Below are 17003 nucleotides of genomic sequence, written 5' to 3' on the forward strand. Positions count from 1 at the left end.
AATGCTGACATAATGTAATACCACATAGCAGTCTTGTCCTTACTTAGTTTATTACCATACGTTTCAGATGCCTGATGGTTACTTGAAATGGCCTGTGGTAGAATCAGAATCAGCAAAGTAAACAATCTCTGAATGACAACATGGTTGTTTACGTTTCCTGAAAATGTCTTCCTTTTACTGCTATTCCTGGGCCTGCATTCCAAAACAGCTATGGGGGAATATATGACAATTGTAAAAATGGATTTGGTGTGCAACAGTAACCCCACAGCTGGCCCCTGATATCTACTGTCCTTTTGTGATATAGAGAAGTCTCAGGTCCTGCATGACTTAACTTAGTTGATAAAGCAACCCAACTCAAGGCAAGGTGCTGGTCCAAGGACTGAGGCTATGTATACAGTAATGACAAATACATTCATATCATGGTTTAATATGACATGTTTTTAGTCAGTGCATCTTTTTTCACCCAAAAATATGATGTACTGTATTAACCTTCACAGACACTTCTAACTGTACACAGTATTTACTTAGATTCACATTACTGAAAACCTTGATGGGTGCCATGCAATAAACAAGTGGAAGTCATAGAGAGATAAATAACCATACATCTAAATGAAGCTGGTCTGCCCAGTGGCCGATGATCTTATACTCTGTGGTGTTGTGTTTCATCTGGTACTGGTAAATTTCATAGCGACCAGGGGCATCTCCGTTCACATTGAAGATCACTGGAGTGCCAGCAATTCCTGCAGAATAATTAAGAGGGACATTTTTGTTAGTAAACCATATGTATTCAATTCAAATAATATTTATTTCCTGAGAGGGAACTTCATGTGTGGTGACGGATTGCTACACACAAGATACTTAACAACATAGAACACAAAAAGTACAGTATAAAGGATTGAAAATCCATTGATTAAGCCGTAATCTATGGATTTCACATTACTGGGAATACAGATATGCATCTGTTGGTCACAGATACCTGAAAAAAAGGTACGGGCATGGATCAGAAATCCTTGCGACATGGGGAGGTACATTATCATGCTGAAACATAAGGTGATGGCTGCGGATGAATGGCACGACAATGGGCCTCAGGATATCGTCACGGTATCTCTTAGCATTCAAATTGCCATCAATAAAATGAAATTGTGTTCTTTGTCCATAGCTTATGCCTGCCCATTTCATAACCATACCACCATGGGGCACTCTGTTCACAACGTTGACATCAGCAACCCGCTCGCCCACACAATGCCATACACGCTGTCTGACATCTGCCCAGTACAGTTGAAACCAGGACTCATCCAGGAAGAACAAATTTCTCCAGCATGTCAGTGGGAATCGAAGGTGAGCATTTACCCACTGAAGATGATTACGATGCAGAACTGCAGTCAGGTCAAGACTCTGGTAAGGACTATGAGCACGCAGATGAGCTTCCCTGACACGGTTTCTGAGAGTTTGGGCAGAAATTATTCAGTTGTTCAAACCGACAGTTTCATCACTTGTCCGGGTGGCTAGTCTCAGACGATCCCGCAGGTGAAGTAGCCAGATGTGGAGGTACTGGGCTGACGTGGTTACACGTGGTCTGTGGTAAAAACTTGCATGCTCCCTCAAAACCTGAGACATCTGTGGCATTGTGTTGTGTGACAACTGCACATTTTAGAGTCCCCAGCACAAGGTGCACCTGTGTAATGATCGTGCTGTTTAAAATATTTATATATACACTACCGTTCAAAAGTTTGGGGTCACTTAGAAGTTTCCTTGTTTTTGAAAGAAAAGCACATTTTTTGTCTATTAAAATAACGTCATATTGATCAGAAATACAGTGTAGACATTGTTCATGTTGTAAATGACTATTGCAGCTGGAAACGGCGGATTGTTTTAATAGAATATATACATTCGCGTACAGAGGCCCATTTTCAGCAACCATCACTCCTGTGTTGCAATGGCACGTTGTATTAGCTAATCCAAGTTTATCATTTTAAAAGGCCAATTGATCATTAGAAACCCCTTTTGCATTTATGTTAGCACAGCTGAAAACTGTTGTCCTGATTAAAGAAGCAATACAACTGGCCTTCTTTAGACTAGTTGAGTATCTGGAGCATCATCATTTGTGGTTTTGATTAAAGGCTCAAAATGGCCAGAAACAAAGATCTTTCTTCTTAAACTCATCAGTCTGTTCTTGTTCTGAGAAATGAAGGCTATTCCATGCGAGAAATTGCCAAGAAACTGAAGATCTCTCTGGGTACTACTGCCTTAACAGAACAGCACAAACTGACTCTAACCAGAATATAAAGAAGAGTGTGAGGCCCCAGTGAACAACTGAGCAAGAAGACAAGTACATTTGTGTCTAATTTGAGAAACAGACACCTCACAAGTCCTCAACTGGCAGCTTCATTAAATAGTACTCGCAAAACACCAGTCTCAACGTCAACAGTGAAGAGGCAACTCCAGGATGCTGGCCTTCTAGGCAGAGTTGCAAAGAAAAAAAGATATCTCAGACTGGCCATTTAATAGAAAAGATTAAGATGGGCATAAGAACACAGACACTGGACAGAGGAACTCTATAGTGTATATATATATATATATATATATATATATATATATATATACACTGAGTATTGAAAACATTAGGAATACCTCCCTAATATTGGGTTGCACCCCTCCCCCTCCCCCTCTTTGTCCTCAGAACAGCCTCAATTCTTCTGGGCATGGACTCTACAAGGTTTCGAAAGCGTTCCACAGGGATGCTGGCCCGTGTTAACTCCAATGCTTCCCACAGTTGTGTTAAGTTGGTGGAATTTCCTTTGGGTGGTGCACCCTTCTTGATATACACAGGAAACTGTTGAGGTGAAAAACCCAGTTGCGTTGCAGTTCTTGACACAAACCGGTGTACCTAGCACCTACTACAATACCCCGTTCAAAGGCACATTTTTTGTCTTGCCCATTCACCCTCTGAATGGCACACATGCACAATCCATGTCTCAATTGTCTCAAGGCTTAAAAATCCTTCTTTAACTTATCGCCTCCCCTACATTTACACTGACTGAAGTTGGTTTAACAAGTGACATCAATAAGGGATCATAGCTTCACCTGAATTCCCCTGGTCAGTCTCATGGAAGAGCAGGTGTTCTTAACGCTTTGCATACTCAGTCTACAGTAAGTTGATTATACAGACAATTTTGAATTCCAACACATTAATATTTCTCACAGAAACAAGAATTGATGCAGTCAATCTCTCCTCTACTTTGAGCAAAGAGAGACCGACATGCATACTGTTGACATTAGCCCTCTGTGTACACTGAAGGGCAAGACGTGTTCCTCTGTTCTTGGTCATTCTTTGCAGCGCTTGACCATATCACCGGGCAAAAGTCAAGATTAGATAAAACTAGAACCTGCAGTACTTGTTTGGTTGATTGTGGTGTTAAAAATGCAGGGCATTTCTTTATCACAGACACGCAGACAGTGTTCAATTATAATTATAATTTTTACCTTAATTTAAATAGGCAAGTCAGTTAAGAACAAATTCTTATTTACAATGATGACTATTGGATAGATAGCTCTCAACCCATGATATGGTAGAGGATGTAAAACCATAACACATGTTTTTCCAATAACAGATTATGGTCAATAATATCAAAGGCTGCACTAAAGTCTACACTAAAGTAAGCATTTCTACTACTCTGCTCAAATCACCGTATTCTTCTACTTTCATCACCAATGGGAACCGTCGACACGGCTGGCTAGCCTATCTTCCAAGGAGCATCTTCCACAGTGAACAACAGTAGAAGACGGAGTGGGTTACCCCTTTTGGACAATCAGAGCCTTACAAGCGTGCCGCAAAAATGCCCGATACCCTTCCTAAGAAAGCTGGTTCCGACAGAGATCCACATCGAACGAAGGCATTTAAACATAAATACATTCATGATTTCTTACTTCAAATGGCCGGTGGTTCGTGTGCAAAGTATATGATTACTGTGAGAGTAGTTCCTAAAATGTATCAATGATAAGTGTCTCTTTCTCTCTCTCCCTCCCTTTTCATCTTCTTTGTAACAAGTCACCATATGTTGTGTCAGTCCGCTAGGGACCTTTTCTTAATGTATTAAGTGTGGATGTTTATCCTGTGTTATTATTTAGTGAGTTAGTAAATAAATAATTAAACCAATTTGTGTAGTACTGAATTATAAGTTATAAATTATAATGCTGGGGTTTTTGCAGATGCAGGAGGTTACGACTGTTCAGAATGAGGATATGATACGAGATTATGATTAATATGTTGATTGTTTTATGGATGTGATTGGTAAAGACTTTTAAAGTTTAATTTGGGAGATGGTAACTCTTTAAACAATCGCTCTCATGGTGCCCCAAATTCCTAATGACTTAATTTTTACATAATTAATTTAATCAGGTAACAATTAAACATAGTTAGTTGATTTTATAAATAACAGTCATCAGATTAATGAAAGTAAAGTCATAACATATGTGACAAATACATTTCATTTGATTGACATGCATTATTGGGTATTTAATGCATTTTAGAATATGGCTGTAACTTAACAAAATGTGGAAAAAGTGAAGGATCTGAAAACTTTCTGAATGCACTGTATATAGACATATTAAAAAATATAAATATTAGTTGAGCAGTTTAATAGATGTTGGCACAAATCTAGAAGCTGATCTCTTAGATGTATATTTCATTAATATTTTTTTATTTAACCTTTATTTAACTAGGCAAATCAGTTAAGAACAAATTCTTATTTGCAATGACGGCCTACCCCGGCCAAACCCAAACGCGGACGATGCTGAGCCAATTGTGCGTCGCCCTATGGCCGGTTGTGATACAGCCTGGAATCAAACCATGGTCTGTAGTGATGCCTCTAGCACTGAGAATCAGTGCCATAGACCACTGCGCCACTCAGGAGCCCCTGCGCCACTCGAGAGCGCTATACCTGCACTCTAGCTCTATATTCACATGTGCAGCTGAATAATTCAATGGTATTTTTATTACTATTTTTATTACCTGAGACAGTGTAATAAAGTAGTCTGTTTATTCATTAAAGCTGTAGCTGGAAAATCTGATTTTTTTGTTTTCATCATATACTGTGTATTAACAACATTACTCTATAAAAGGGCTTACTGTGGTATTAGGTGCTGGGGCATGAGTCTTCTACCATACTGTTATTAATGAGTGGAGTAAAAGGGAGGCTGACAGCCATGTGGGACTTCCCATGTCTGTGGCCATTCGCATATCATTTCACACTCTTTTGTTCTGCTTGTTTCTCTGTTAGACGTTGCCTTCAAAGTCCCCTCTCTGAGCGCTGGCTGATTACCACAGTAAGGTCCCACTCCCTGCCTCTCCCTCCCTCCCCCTCCCTCCCCTTGCCTATCTGCCTCCCCCTGCCTCTCCCTCCCTCTCCCTGCCTCTGACTTCCTCCCCTGCCTCTCCTTGCCTCTCCCTCACTCTCTCTGCCTCCCACTGCCTCTCCCTGCCTCTGCCTCCCTCCCCTGCCGCTCCCTGCCTCTCCTGCTACTCCTTCCCTCTTCCTGCCACTCTTTCCTTCTTCCTGACACTCCTTCCCTCTTCCTGACACTCCTCCCTCTTCCTGACACTCCTCCCTCTTCCTGACACTCCTTCCCTCTTCCTGACACTCCTCCCTCTTCCTGACACTCCTTCCCTCTTCCTGCCATTCCTTTCCTCTTCCTGCCATTCCTTCCCTCTTCCTGCCACTCCTTCCCTCTTCCCGACACTCCTTCCCTCTTCCTGCCACTCCTTCCCTCTTCCTGCCTCCCCTGCCTCTCCCTCCATCCCCTGCCTGTCCCTGCCTATTCCTGCCTCTCCCTCTCCCTCCCTCCCCGTTCTTCTCCCTACCTATCCCTGCCTCTCCCTCTCTGTTTGTGCCTGCTTGGTCCTGAGCCATCCCACAAACTCATCACTGTGTCAAATGATGGGTCTGGGGATTCTGTGATTTTCTGTTGGGAGCCGAGAGTAGAGACCACAGCCAGCTGCCCCATATTAGTGTGGCTGTCGATAAATAGAGAAGGCCATGGAGAGTAACTCTCTCTCTTTCCTTCTCTCTCTCTCCTCCCCTCCATTGCACATTACCCCAAGCCCTTTGAAATATGGTTGTAGCTCATTTTGGTGGCACTTGACATCACACATGCCAAGACGTCAAAACAATACACATAGGTGTGCTTGCAAGTCAGGTCTCAGATCTCAGCTTTGAAAGTTAATGGGTGAGAAAGCTAAGATATTGAAAGGAGATTCGAAATAAACTCAGCAAAAAAACAAACGTCCCTTTTTAAGGACCCTGTCTTTCAAAGATAATTCATAAAAATCCAAATAACTTCACAGATCTGCATTGTAAAGTGTTTAAACACAGTTTCCCGTGCTTGTTCAATGAACCATAAACAATTAATGAACATGCACCTGTGGAACAGTCGTTAAGACACTAACAGCTTACAGACGGTAGGCAATTAAGGTAATAGTTATGAAAACTTAGGACACTAAAGAGGCCTTTCTACTGACTCTGAAAAACACCAAAAGAAAGATGTCCAGTGTCTCTGCTCATCTATGTGAACGTGCCTGAGGCATGCTGCAAGGAGGCATGAGGACTGCAGATGTGGCCAGGGCACTAAATTGCAATGTCCGTACTGTGAGACGCCTATGACAGCGCTACTGGGAGACAGGATGGACAGCTGATCATCCTCGCAGTGAAAGAACACGTGTAACAACACCTGCACAGGATCGCTACATCCGAACATCACACCTGCGGGACAGGTACAGGACAGCAACAACTGCCCGAGTTACACCAGGAGCACAAAATTCCTCCATCAGTGCTCAGACTGTCTGCAATAGGCTGAGAGAGGCTGGACTGAGAGCTTGTAGGCTTGTTGTAAGGCAGGTCCTCACCAGAACATCACCGGCAACAACGTCACCTTTGGGCACAAACCCACCGTCGCTGGACCAGACAGGACTGGCAAAAAGTGCTCTTCACTGACAAGTCCCGGTTTTGTCTCACCAGGGGTGATGGTCGGATTCGCGTTTATCATCAAAGGAATGAGCGTTATACCGAGGCCTGTACTCTGAAGCGGGATCGATTTGGAGGTGGAGGGTCCGTCATGGTCTGGGGCGGTGTGTCACAGCATCATCGGACTGAGCTTGTTGTCATTGCAGGCAATCTCAACGCTGTGCGTTACAAGGGAAGACATCCTTCTAATGTGGTACCCTTCCTGCAGGCTAATCCTGACATGACCTTCCAGCATGACAATGCCACCAGCCATACTGCTCATTCTGTGTGTGATTTCTTGCAAGACAGGAATGTCAGTGTTCTGCCATGGCCAGCGAAGAGCTCGGATCTCAAACCCATTGAGCACGTCTGGGACCTGTTGGATCGGAGGATGAGGGCTAGGGCTAGGGCCATTCCCCCCAGAAATATCAGGGAACTTGCAGGTGCCTTGGTGGAAGAGAGGGGTAAAGATCTCACTGCAAGAACTGTCAAATCTGGTGCATTCCATGAGGAGGAGATGCACTGCAGTACTTAATGCAGCTGGTGGCCACACCAGATACTGACTGTTACTTTTGATTTTGACCCCACCTTTGTTCAGGGACACATTATTCCATTTCTGTTAGTCACGTCTGTGGAACTTGTTCAGTTTATGTCTCAGTTGCTGAATCTTGTTATGTTCATACAAATATTTACACATGCTAAGTTTGCTGAAAATAAACGCAGTTGACAGTGAGAGGACGTTTCTTTTTTTGCTGAGTTTACAAGGCATTTCATGCGGTAAAGGTGTCACTGTGTCTATATCTAAGGAGAATATGTTCCAAGGGGACAATGTCCACAAGTGAAACGATGTCAGCACTGAAGAGCAGATCAAAAGCCAATATTCTCAGCTTGCAAACTTAAGTTGTCTGTGGTGAGACATGAGAATGCCTTGCAGCCTCCACTGTATACATTTCTCACGACACTAAAACTACTCCAATTGTATTCATATACAAGTCACTTTTCAAATCATTTTGATGAAATACTCTGTAAGTAATTGAAAAGATATGAGTTTGAATTAGAAAGGTTTATCCAGTGCCAGATAAAAATGGTAACCTTTAGAAGTCATTCATTAAAGAAGCTGATAGAAAATAGACTGGAATTAGCACACTTTACTTCTTCAAGAGGCTCCCATGGGCATTTGATAAATCAAAAAAGTATTTTAAGGTGTCAACCCTCTATATCATTTTGTATTTTGAAAAGATTTAGTGGCATTCTAGGCCTGTGGACTGGGCTTCTTGCCTGCAGCTATTGTAAGAAGGAAGAGTCCATCTCCATTATCTCAGAGGTTATTGCTCTGCTGTAGTTTTGTCACTGTCAAAGCCTGCACTTATCGAATGTGTAAAGAAAACTGGCGTCATATGGTTAAATTCTGAAGCAATAGTCTATAGGGTCTGAAGAGTGCTAAAATAGTTCAGTATAAAATCACAGTCAACTGAAATACATTCTCAAGAACCAATGATCTTGACCCAATTATTGACTGACTAATTGATAGTTACAGTATTTGGAGTATAAAAAGTACTACATATTATTCTAAGCACTTGAATTATTTACATTATGTAAAGATGGCATACATTGTACTGAAATCATAAAGGTTAGATGTAAAAATAATATCCATAAATACATTTCATGATGGTGGTTTTGTATCTTGGCATATATTCTACATATTGGAACTGCATGTGGTATAAATATATAAATATAGGCTTTTCCAGGGGTTATTCTTCCGTGAGTCTGAACATTCAATAAGGAATTTCAGAAAAGCAGTTGACAATGCTTGAAGTAAGGTCTGTAAAGTATGCACAGTGGTTTACCCTAAATGTCTCAAGTGAGCTGCATGCAAACCACAAATCCATAATCATATCTGGGGTTCAATCAGGAAAAAACGGAATAAATCACTAGATAAAGTATATGTAGCACATCTCTACGAGACATCATCTCCTCTATGCCACTGTTACTGCTTCAGAATCCTGCACCCAAGCTAACAGTGAAAGATACACAATTACCACAATCTTCTACATTTCGCTGTAAATGCAAAAGTAGGCTTTGAAAACACCGGGATTCAGTGGTGACACACTATAATTTACAACCACTCAAAACGGAGGCCCAGCCTTTCCTAGTTATTAGTCATCCAATTGAGCAGAGCTAAGGCCAATGCTGTGGCTGATTGTCCTGTCAGCCTCTCCCTGTCATCTTTATGTGACACAAAACTCAAAAAGGGTGATGCATTGTGTTCCATGCTGTATTTTACCCTCCCCTTGCTGTTTGTTGTGTCACGTAATTTGTTAGTTGCCTGGCAGGGAGGATGGCATTTGCCGTTTATGCTTCCCCACTCTGTAATTAAACATTCATACGCAGGCAGTTGCAACAATTAACTGGCTTTACAAAACAGCAAGTTTATATGTGCTAGGCTTTGCTTAAGGCCGCTCAATGAGGAAAAGTATCCATTGTTTGAAGAACTCAGAAGTAGATTGCAGTATATTGCATTTTGTGAGCTAAAGCAACAGTCTCAGCAACAATCTCAACCATGCTAAAATCACAAAAATCGAACAGTTCAATGCTTTTAATGAACGCGAAGCCGATGGGTTCTAGTGTAATGGATATGGGTATTTAGAACTTTTTATCTCTAACTGTGTTTTCTTTGAACCAAGGGACTTCACAATGTAAGTTATGCTATCACAAAAATATGATAGAGTTTAGCCAGCGCAGCAGAAACATTTCTGAAACGACACAGACAATACGGTGGTAGGCCTAACATCAACAAGAATCAACTTTGTCAACAATATCTGGAGTGGCCAGGTGTCTTCTTTCCTCTAGTCAGCATGGGTGCTTCTAGTTCCCAGAATACACTGAGATCATATCAACATTTCCTGTTCTCTTCCTTAAAACCTTTTAAATTCTACTTTCTAATGTACAGTAAGACTTCACAGCAATACATCCTACCGGTAATGTGTGTTTGGCATTGATTTTTAGGCCATCTTAGGTTTAAATGCAATACCTGTAGTTTTATTACTGAGAAGTCTTCCAGTAATGCATGTATAGGGTTTTCTAAGTCCTTTTCCATAGGGGAGTGCTACTGCTAGGTTGGAGACTGAGTGAACTGGACATGAAGGTGAGAGCAGTAGGATGGCTAGATGTCAAAAGATAGCTTAATGCCTGAACTTTGGTTCAGGTTGTGAACTTGTGCATCTTCTGCTGAGTTTAGAAAATTGGGCCAATTTGTTTCATATTGTGTTAGAACAAACATCCAAATGAGGGGTGACCTGGATACATATAATCACCAAGTTGAGAAATATGCAAACAATGTTCTAATTATAATTTGTATGTTGTCTCCATTTTGGGAAGAACTTGTGGTTGGTTGTCTAAAGGAGAAAACATGGTAACAGAACGAAGCTTATTCCTTAAGAGAAGGCTTTCCCTTTTTCTTGTATTTTGCAGACAGACAATATTCCCTTTAAGTAAAGGGAACTGAGGTAAATAAAGTTAAGTCATTGTGTTACACCCTGATCTGTTTCACCTGTCTTCGTGATTGTCTCCACCTCCCTCCAGGTGTTGCCCATCTTCCCCATTATCCCCTGTGTATTTATACCTGTGTTCTCTGTTTGTCTGTTGCCAGTTCGTTTTGTTTTGTCAAGCCTACCAGCATTTTTCCCCTCTGCTCCTGTCTCTTGATTGTTCCTGTTTCCTAGTTTTCCCGGTGTTGACCATTCTGCCTGCCTTGAGCCTGCCTGCCATCCTGTACCTTTGCCCCACCTTTCTGGATTACTGACTTTAGCCTGCCCTGACCCTGAGCCTGCCTGCCGTCCTGTACCTTTGCCCCACCTATCTGGATTACTGACCTCTGCCTGCCCTTGACCTGTCTTTTGCCTACCCCTGTTCGATTAATAAACTGTTGTTACTTCGACGTTGTCTGCATCTGGGTCTTACCTGAAACGTGATACATTGAGACAAATGAGCGGTATTGCGTTCAGGAAATGTGTGTACATTCAGAGCAATAAAATGCAACAGCTCTCAGGTTGAGCTTAACAGAGAGAAACCCTGAAGCACAGAACAGGAGTGAGGAGCTGCTAGAGCAGCCTACGTGCAGTGTGGCTATCCCTGGTGATGAGCCATTTAGGTCAGGAAGTGAAGTAATCATCTCAGTTACAAAGCTGAACAGGTAGCTGAAGAGGTAGACGTTGTTCAATGGAGGTGGTGATTGGTTGGTATGCCTACTCAATATACACTCTGCCTGATAGAGTCACCTTTTGTGCATAATATAAGAAGCAGCACACCTCTATGGAAGGTTAATAAGAGCCCTGTGATAAGGCAGCTCTCCATTTTGCTGTTCAGCTATTCTATTCTATTCTGACCCTATGGCTCTCCCTTCCATTCTCAATTTGGATTGTGCCTTCCTCTACCTCCATTCAAATAGGGCACCTATTACCATATAATTAGCTCTAAGGGAGGGTCTGAGCAGTCCATGGATGTCAGGATGCACATGTTGCATTATGTCTGATTTCCTCCACTCTGCATCACTCTGACCTTCTGCTCAGTTGATGTATAATTAGCAGCACCTTATTCGAACAGATGAAAGTGACATCAGACAGAGACCGTACTCTAAAATAGCCTAGCAGGCCAATGAGTCACACTCACACAATTGGTTATTAGGTGATCTGAGTTTGTCTTTCCTTGAAATTTCAACATCCGTGTAGACTGGAGATGAGGTTGTCACTTTGAGGTTTATAAAATGACTAAGACAGTGTGGGAGACTTTTCTGTCAGCTAAACAGTATTGAGTTCCACGAATAAAGCGTTAATTATCTTATAACTTTTGTTTTATGTTGATCTTCAATCGATCTACAAGCTATCAATAACCAAGCGTTATACAGTCCAGCTGATTTTAATCAAATGTCCACTGTCTTGTTTGATATTTCACCACAACTAGCGTATTTTTCCTAACGCTTGTTCCATTGTTCCACACAAGGCTTTTCTCTTCTTTTGACTGCAGTGTACAACAGTGCAGTGAACTACTACCACTTCAAATGCTTCTCTGGCAAAAGAGATTCCATACAAATGCAGATTACTTTCTCTGGACTGAGTAACAGTAAGCTAGTAATATCGGTTTGCTCCCCTGCAATAGCAGCTTGATTTTGCTTTCATGTTCTCTTTACGGATTTGTTGGGAGAGGCATTTTTCACGCTGCTCTCTGGAAGACTGCAATCTTTCAGTTGGCTGTAGAAACACAATGTTTCTTGTATTACGGTTTGTTTTCGTAATAATTACAATAGTAAGACACATCATTCAAGCTAAATGTGGTGGAAGGAACAAAGCAAGGGTTTAATATACCTCTTTACAAATGAATGGTAAGGCATTTTTTTACAGAGAGAGAAAAACTGAAGGAAATGCGGATGCCTTTGCCAATGTGTATATTTGTATAGTGTTTGTGAATTATTTGTGTGTATCTGCTATCTTGCATATATTTACAGGTGTTTGTAGTTTGTGCATTACAAAAACAAACCTGTAAAGTTGACTTTGCGAATGAACTTGAGCAACATGGTTCCATTGATGGTTTCCATTTTGGAGCAGAGGCCCACTTTTCCTGGACAGAGCTCCTTGTGCATGTTGTGTAGGGCATGAGCCATGGCGTAGACTGCGTCGACCACAAACTGGACCTTTCCCTCCTGCTCATAGGACGAGTCCTTCCCGATCCGCTCGTGGTCTAAAGGGACACAAAGATAGGAGTTACTGTTCAATTCAGTCATTATACGTAGCATAACACAAACACTCTTGTAATAACATTTAGTCCAAAGAGAATAAAAGCACTTCTGTATTACAGTGGATCTTAACAGTTTTCGTAAACAATTAAATTATTGTAAATCCAACTCTACCCTACTATTCAGCAAATAAACTTAGCAAAAAAAAGAAACGTCCTCTCACTGTTAACTGCGTTTATTTTCAGCAAACTTAACACGTTTAAATATTTGTATGAACATAACAAGATTCAACAACTGAGAAATAAACTGAACAAGTTCCACAGACATGTGACTAACAGAAATTGAATAATGTGTCCCTGAACAAAGGGGGGTCAAAATCAAAAGTAACAGTCAGTATCTGGTGTGGCCACCAGCTGCATTAAGTACTGCAGTGCATCTCCGACGGTGGGTTTGTGCCCATAGGCGACGTTGTTGCCGGTGATGTCTGGTGAGGACCTGCCTTACAACAGGCCTGCAAGCCCTCAGTCCAGCCTCTCTCAGCCTATTGCGGACAGTCTGAGCACTGATGGAGGGATTGTGCATCTGGCCAGCATGCCTCAGGCACGTTCACACAGATGAGCAGGGACCCTGGGCATCTTTCTTTTGCTGTTTTTCAGAGTCAGTAGAAAGGCCTCTTTAGTGTCCTAAGTTTTCATAACTGTGACCTTAATTGCCTACCGTCTGTAAGCTGTTAGTGTCTTAACAACCGTTCCACAGGTGCATGTTCATTAATTGTTTATGGTTAATTGAACAAGCATGGGAAACAGTGTTTAAACCCTTTACAATGAAGATCTGTGAAGTTATTTGGATTTTTACGAATTATCTTTGAAAGACAGGGTCCTGAAAAAGGGGCGTTTCTTTTTTTGCTGGGTTTAGTTGGCTTTGTTATTAGTTGCCCTTTGTTTTTACAGCTTCTCAACTTTGACTGTACACTCTGACTCAATGAATTTGACATGGCATGCCCAATAAGACTGCAGTTTTTTTATGTACTGCAGAGCAGAACAACCAACCAACCTCAGAGAGCGAAACGGCTGAACAACACTGATTGCAAGAAAAGGGAAATCAAGCAAATGATAGCCTTTTAGAGTGTTCTGATTGCTTTGTTGTCAATCTACCCTTCATACCCATACTTAATTTATTTGGAGCTTGGCAGAAATTAAAGTTGCCAATTACATACTATTTGTTCCAGACATTAATTAGCGTAACCCTTTTCTACGAATGCAAATTATTACAAAAAAAAATGCTTTTATATATTGCATTATGGTCCAGTTATTTCTGATTGATGAAGAAAGTCTCTTAGCATACATTTACATCTCAACACATATCACTGCATTCCAAAACTTTACTGCACTTCGGAATATGTCTGGTATAGACCTACAACTCAAATTAGAGTTCTCTTGAGACAAGAAATCTACATATCTAACAAATATATATATTTTGGAAAGGTTCCTTTGATGTAGAAAGAACACAACTGACCGACAGGTCTTGTTAATCTGCCATGTTCTACTATTCATCAGAGATGTGTTAATCAAGGCTAGAGTGTGTGATGGAGGAGGACTGGAAGACAGAGCAAGACAGGCCTAATCATTCTTCAGTATCAATGTAATTAGTTATGACAGGTGTATATTAATCATAGCAGAGGTTGTTTCAATGCTTTGGAAATGTGTTAATCACCATGCAAGGTTTCAATTAACATCCTGGTCCCACAATTAGCCACTGCCCTGTCAGCGCCTGCATGGAGAGAGTGACAGTGGTGCAGTCCACTGGCCTTTAATTGGCTTGTCTCAGTTGTTATTATTACAGCACCAATGAGAAGGAAAAACCACCACCACCACCAGCCAAGGTCCCCACCTTTGGCATTGGGCCTGACAACTAAGTGAGTTGTGATTCCGTACACAGCATGACTATAGTTTATATTATCAGTATGCCAGACCAGAGGTTTCAGCCATTGAGAAGAGTCTGATGAGAATGAAAGACAGATTAGGGTTGCTCTGCTGTCTGAATTATGAATACATTTAACAACGGCTGTGGCATTCTAACTAAATCAACTACATTTTTGAATTTAGTGAAATTAACTACAAACTGATCTATAAGATATGCGGAACAAAGTTTAACATGACTGAAATCATTCTCAGAGGGATGCAATGAGTTCAGTCATACAGCTAATATGAACACTGTCACAGCACACATTTTAATAATAGTCGGTGAAGATCATTAATAGTTGCATCCTCGTCCTGTGAAATCATTAGCTGAGAACCAAAGTTTGGAGGAGCTAGCTTGGGGACCAAGATAGGGGCAACGTGAAAGCACTGACAGGTGATCCTTATTGTAACAGATACCATCTGCCACTCTTTTATCCTGTGTGACAATTCCGCACCATGCTATTCAAGTAAAATCAACAGGGTCGACGACCTCTGAGGAAGTTCAAACACTCCTAGGCAATGAAAGGATTTTGTCAGATTGCTTACTGATGTTCTCAATGCTTGATGATTAGTGCTCGTGGAATTAAATAAGTAGACTGGATCATTTCTATGAGTCGTGATGGAAATAGGAGATGGGGGAGTAAACCTATACAGTACTATTTTTCAAAATAATTCTACTTAACTTTTACTATGCCTATACCTCGAAAGTATGTAAAAGTACATATGTTGTACATGCATACTATATAATTGTGAGACTTACACTTAATAAAACAGGTACATAAATGCAAGGCTTATGTGTGTTTTGTGTAACCAAATCTCCTTTTGCCAGTGATAAAGGGGGGAGGCAACATTCCACATAATCAGTCTAGTTCTTTAATGTCCATTTGGAAAGTAGTCTTCGTGCCTCTGTGTTGGTAGCCAGACATTCATTGTCACTGATGAATGTGACTCTGTCACATATTACTCTTGCATTTGCTAAGTAAGGACTCTACTGCCCAGTGTTAATGGCTGTGATACAAATCAACAGGCAGTTCCATCTAGGGGATGGCCTCTGAGGTCACTTCTTTCCCCTCTCCCTTCAGACCCATGCTCCAAATTTAGCTCGGCTTTCTCTCTCATCTCACTTTGTCTCTTAATGCCGAATCCACTTGTTCCCTGAATGTAAACAAGACATAGAATGTATAAGATAAGAAAAAGAAAAACAGGATGGAGTAATTGATAAGTTGCTCAGCTTTTTATGTTCTGCATGCCTCATGAAAGGTATATATGGCCATTTCTTATCTAAACAGAGGCACTTAATGTTAACAAATGCTGGCTTTGAACAGATAAATCATTTTTTTGTTTTCTCTTGCTGCTGCTATCTGCAGTCTGAATCAGTATTTTCCCAGGCTGGAAGAAGCAATTTAACATCCCTGACAAGCCTTTGAAAGTGTAAGAAGCTTTAATAAAACATTTCCAGTTATGGTCCTGTAAATGTGTGCCATAGGCATACCAATCAAAAACGCCTGCTCTCACTCACTTACACACTTAAACACTTACACACACACTTACACACACACACACACACACACACACACACACCTCAGCTTTCAGCAATATTTTGGCATTAATGGCACAAATAACTTATGGAATGCCAGGATGAGGAGGCTCTGATAACTGAACAGGGATCTGCTGCTCATTTATGATTTTATCAGGATCTCCATTAGCCAACGCCAATGGTGACAGCTTGTCTTCCTGGGATCCGACAGAGAACTAAAAAGACATTACAGACAAAAACACAATTTACATACATTTAAAATAATAACATGAACATTACAGACATATACTGTATATATACACACACAAGTATGTGGACACCCCTTCAATGAGTGGTTTTGGCTATTTCAGCCACACCCGTTGCTGTCAGGTGTATAAAATCGAGCACACAGCCATGCAATCTCCATAGACAAACACTGGCAGTGGAGTGGCCTTACTGAAGGGCTCAGTGACATTCAACGTGGTACCATCATAGGATGTCACCTTTCCAACAAGTCAGTTTGTACAATTTCTGCCCTGCTATATCTGCCCCGGTCCCCCAAAAACTTATCGTCTCTCCTCGGTTGCAACACTCACTACCGAGTTTCAAACTGCCTCTGGAAGCAACCTCAGCTCAAGAACTGTTTGTCGAGAGCTTCAAGAATTGAGTTTCCATGGCCGAGCAGCCCCACACAAGCCTAAGATCACCATGCGCAATGCCAAGCGTCAGTTGGAGTTGTGTAAAGCTCACCGCCATTGGACTCTGGAGCAGTGGAAACGTGCTCTCTGCAGTAATGAATC

The 17003-nt window shown here is 41.4% G+C and overlaps 1 protein-coding gene across 1 annotated transcript in view; it reads right to left on the reverse strand.

Annotated features, from left to right (window-relative positions):
* Positions 1 to 17003, reverse strand: part of LOC115165803 (metabotropic glutamate receptor 4-like) — a 73856-nt gene that overhangs the window by 17869 nt on the left and 38984 nt on the right. The window contains exons 3-4 of the mRNA XM_029719192.1: positions 12531 to 12731; positions 604 to 740 (exon numbers count right to left, since the gene is read on the reverse strand). Coding sequence (XP_029575052.1) covers positions 604 to 740; positions 12531 to 12731 — 338 coding nt within the window. The remainder of the gene's footprint in view (positions 1 to 603; positions 741 to 12530; positions 12732 to 17003) is intronic.

This window comes from Salmo trutta, chromosome 28 (genome assembly GCF_901001165.1).
Source record: "Salmo trutta chromosome 28, fSalTru1.1, whole genome shotgun sequence".
Classification (NCBI taxonomy): Eukaryota; Metazoa; Chordata; class Actinopteri; order Salmoniformes; family Salmonidae; genus Salmo; species Salmo trutta.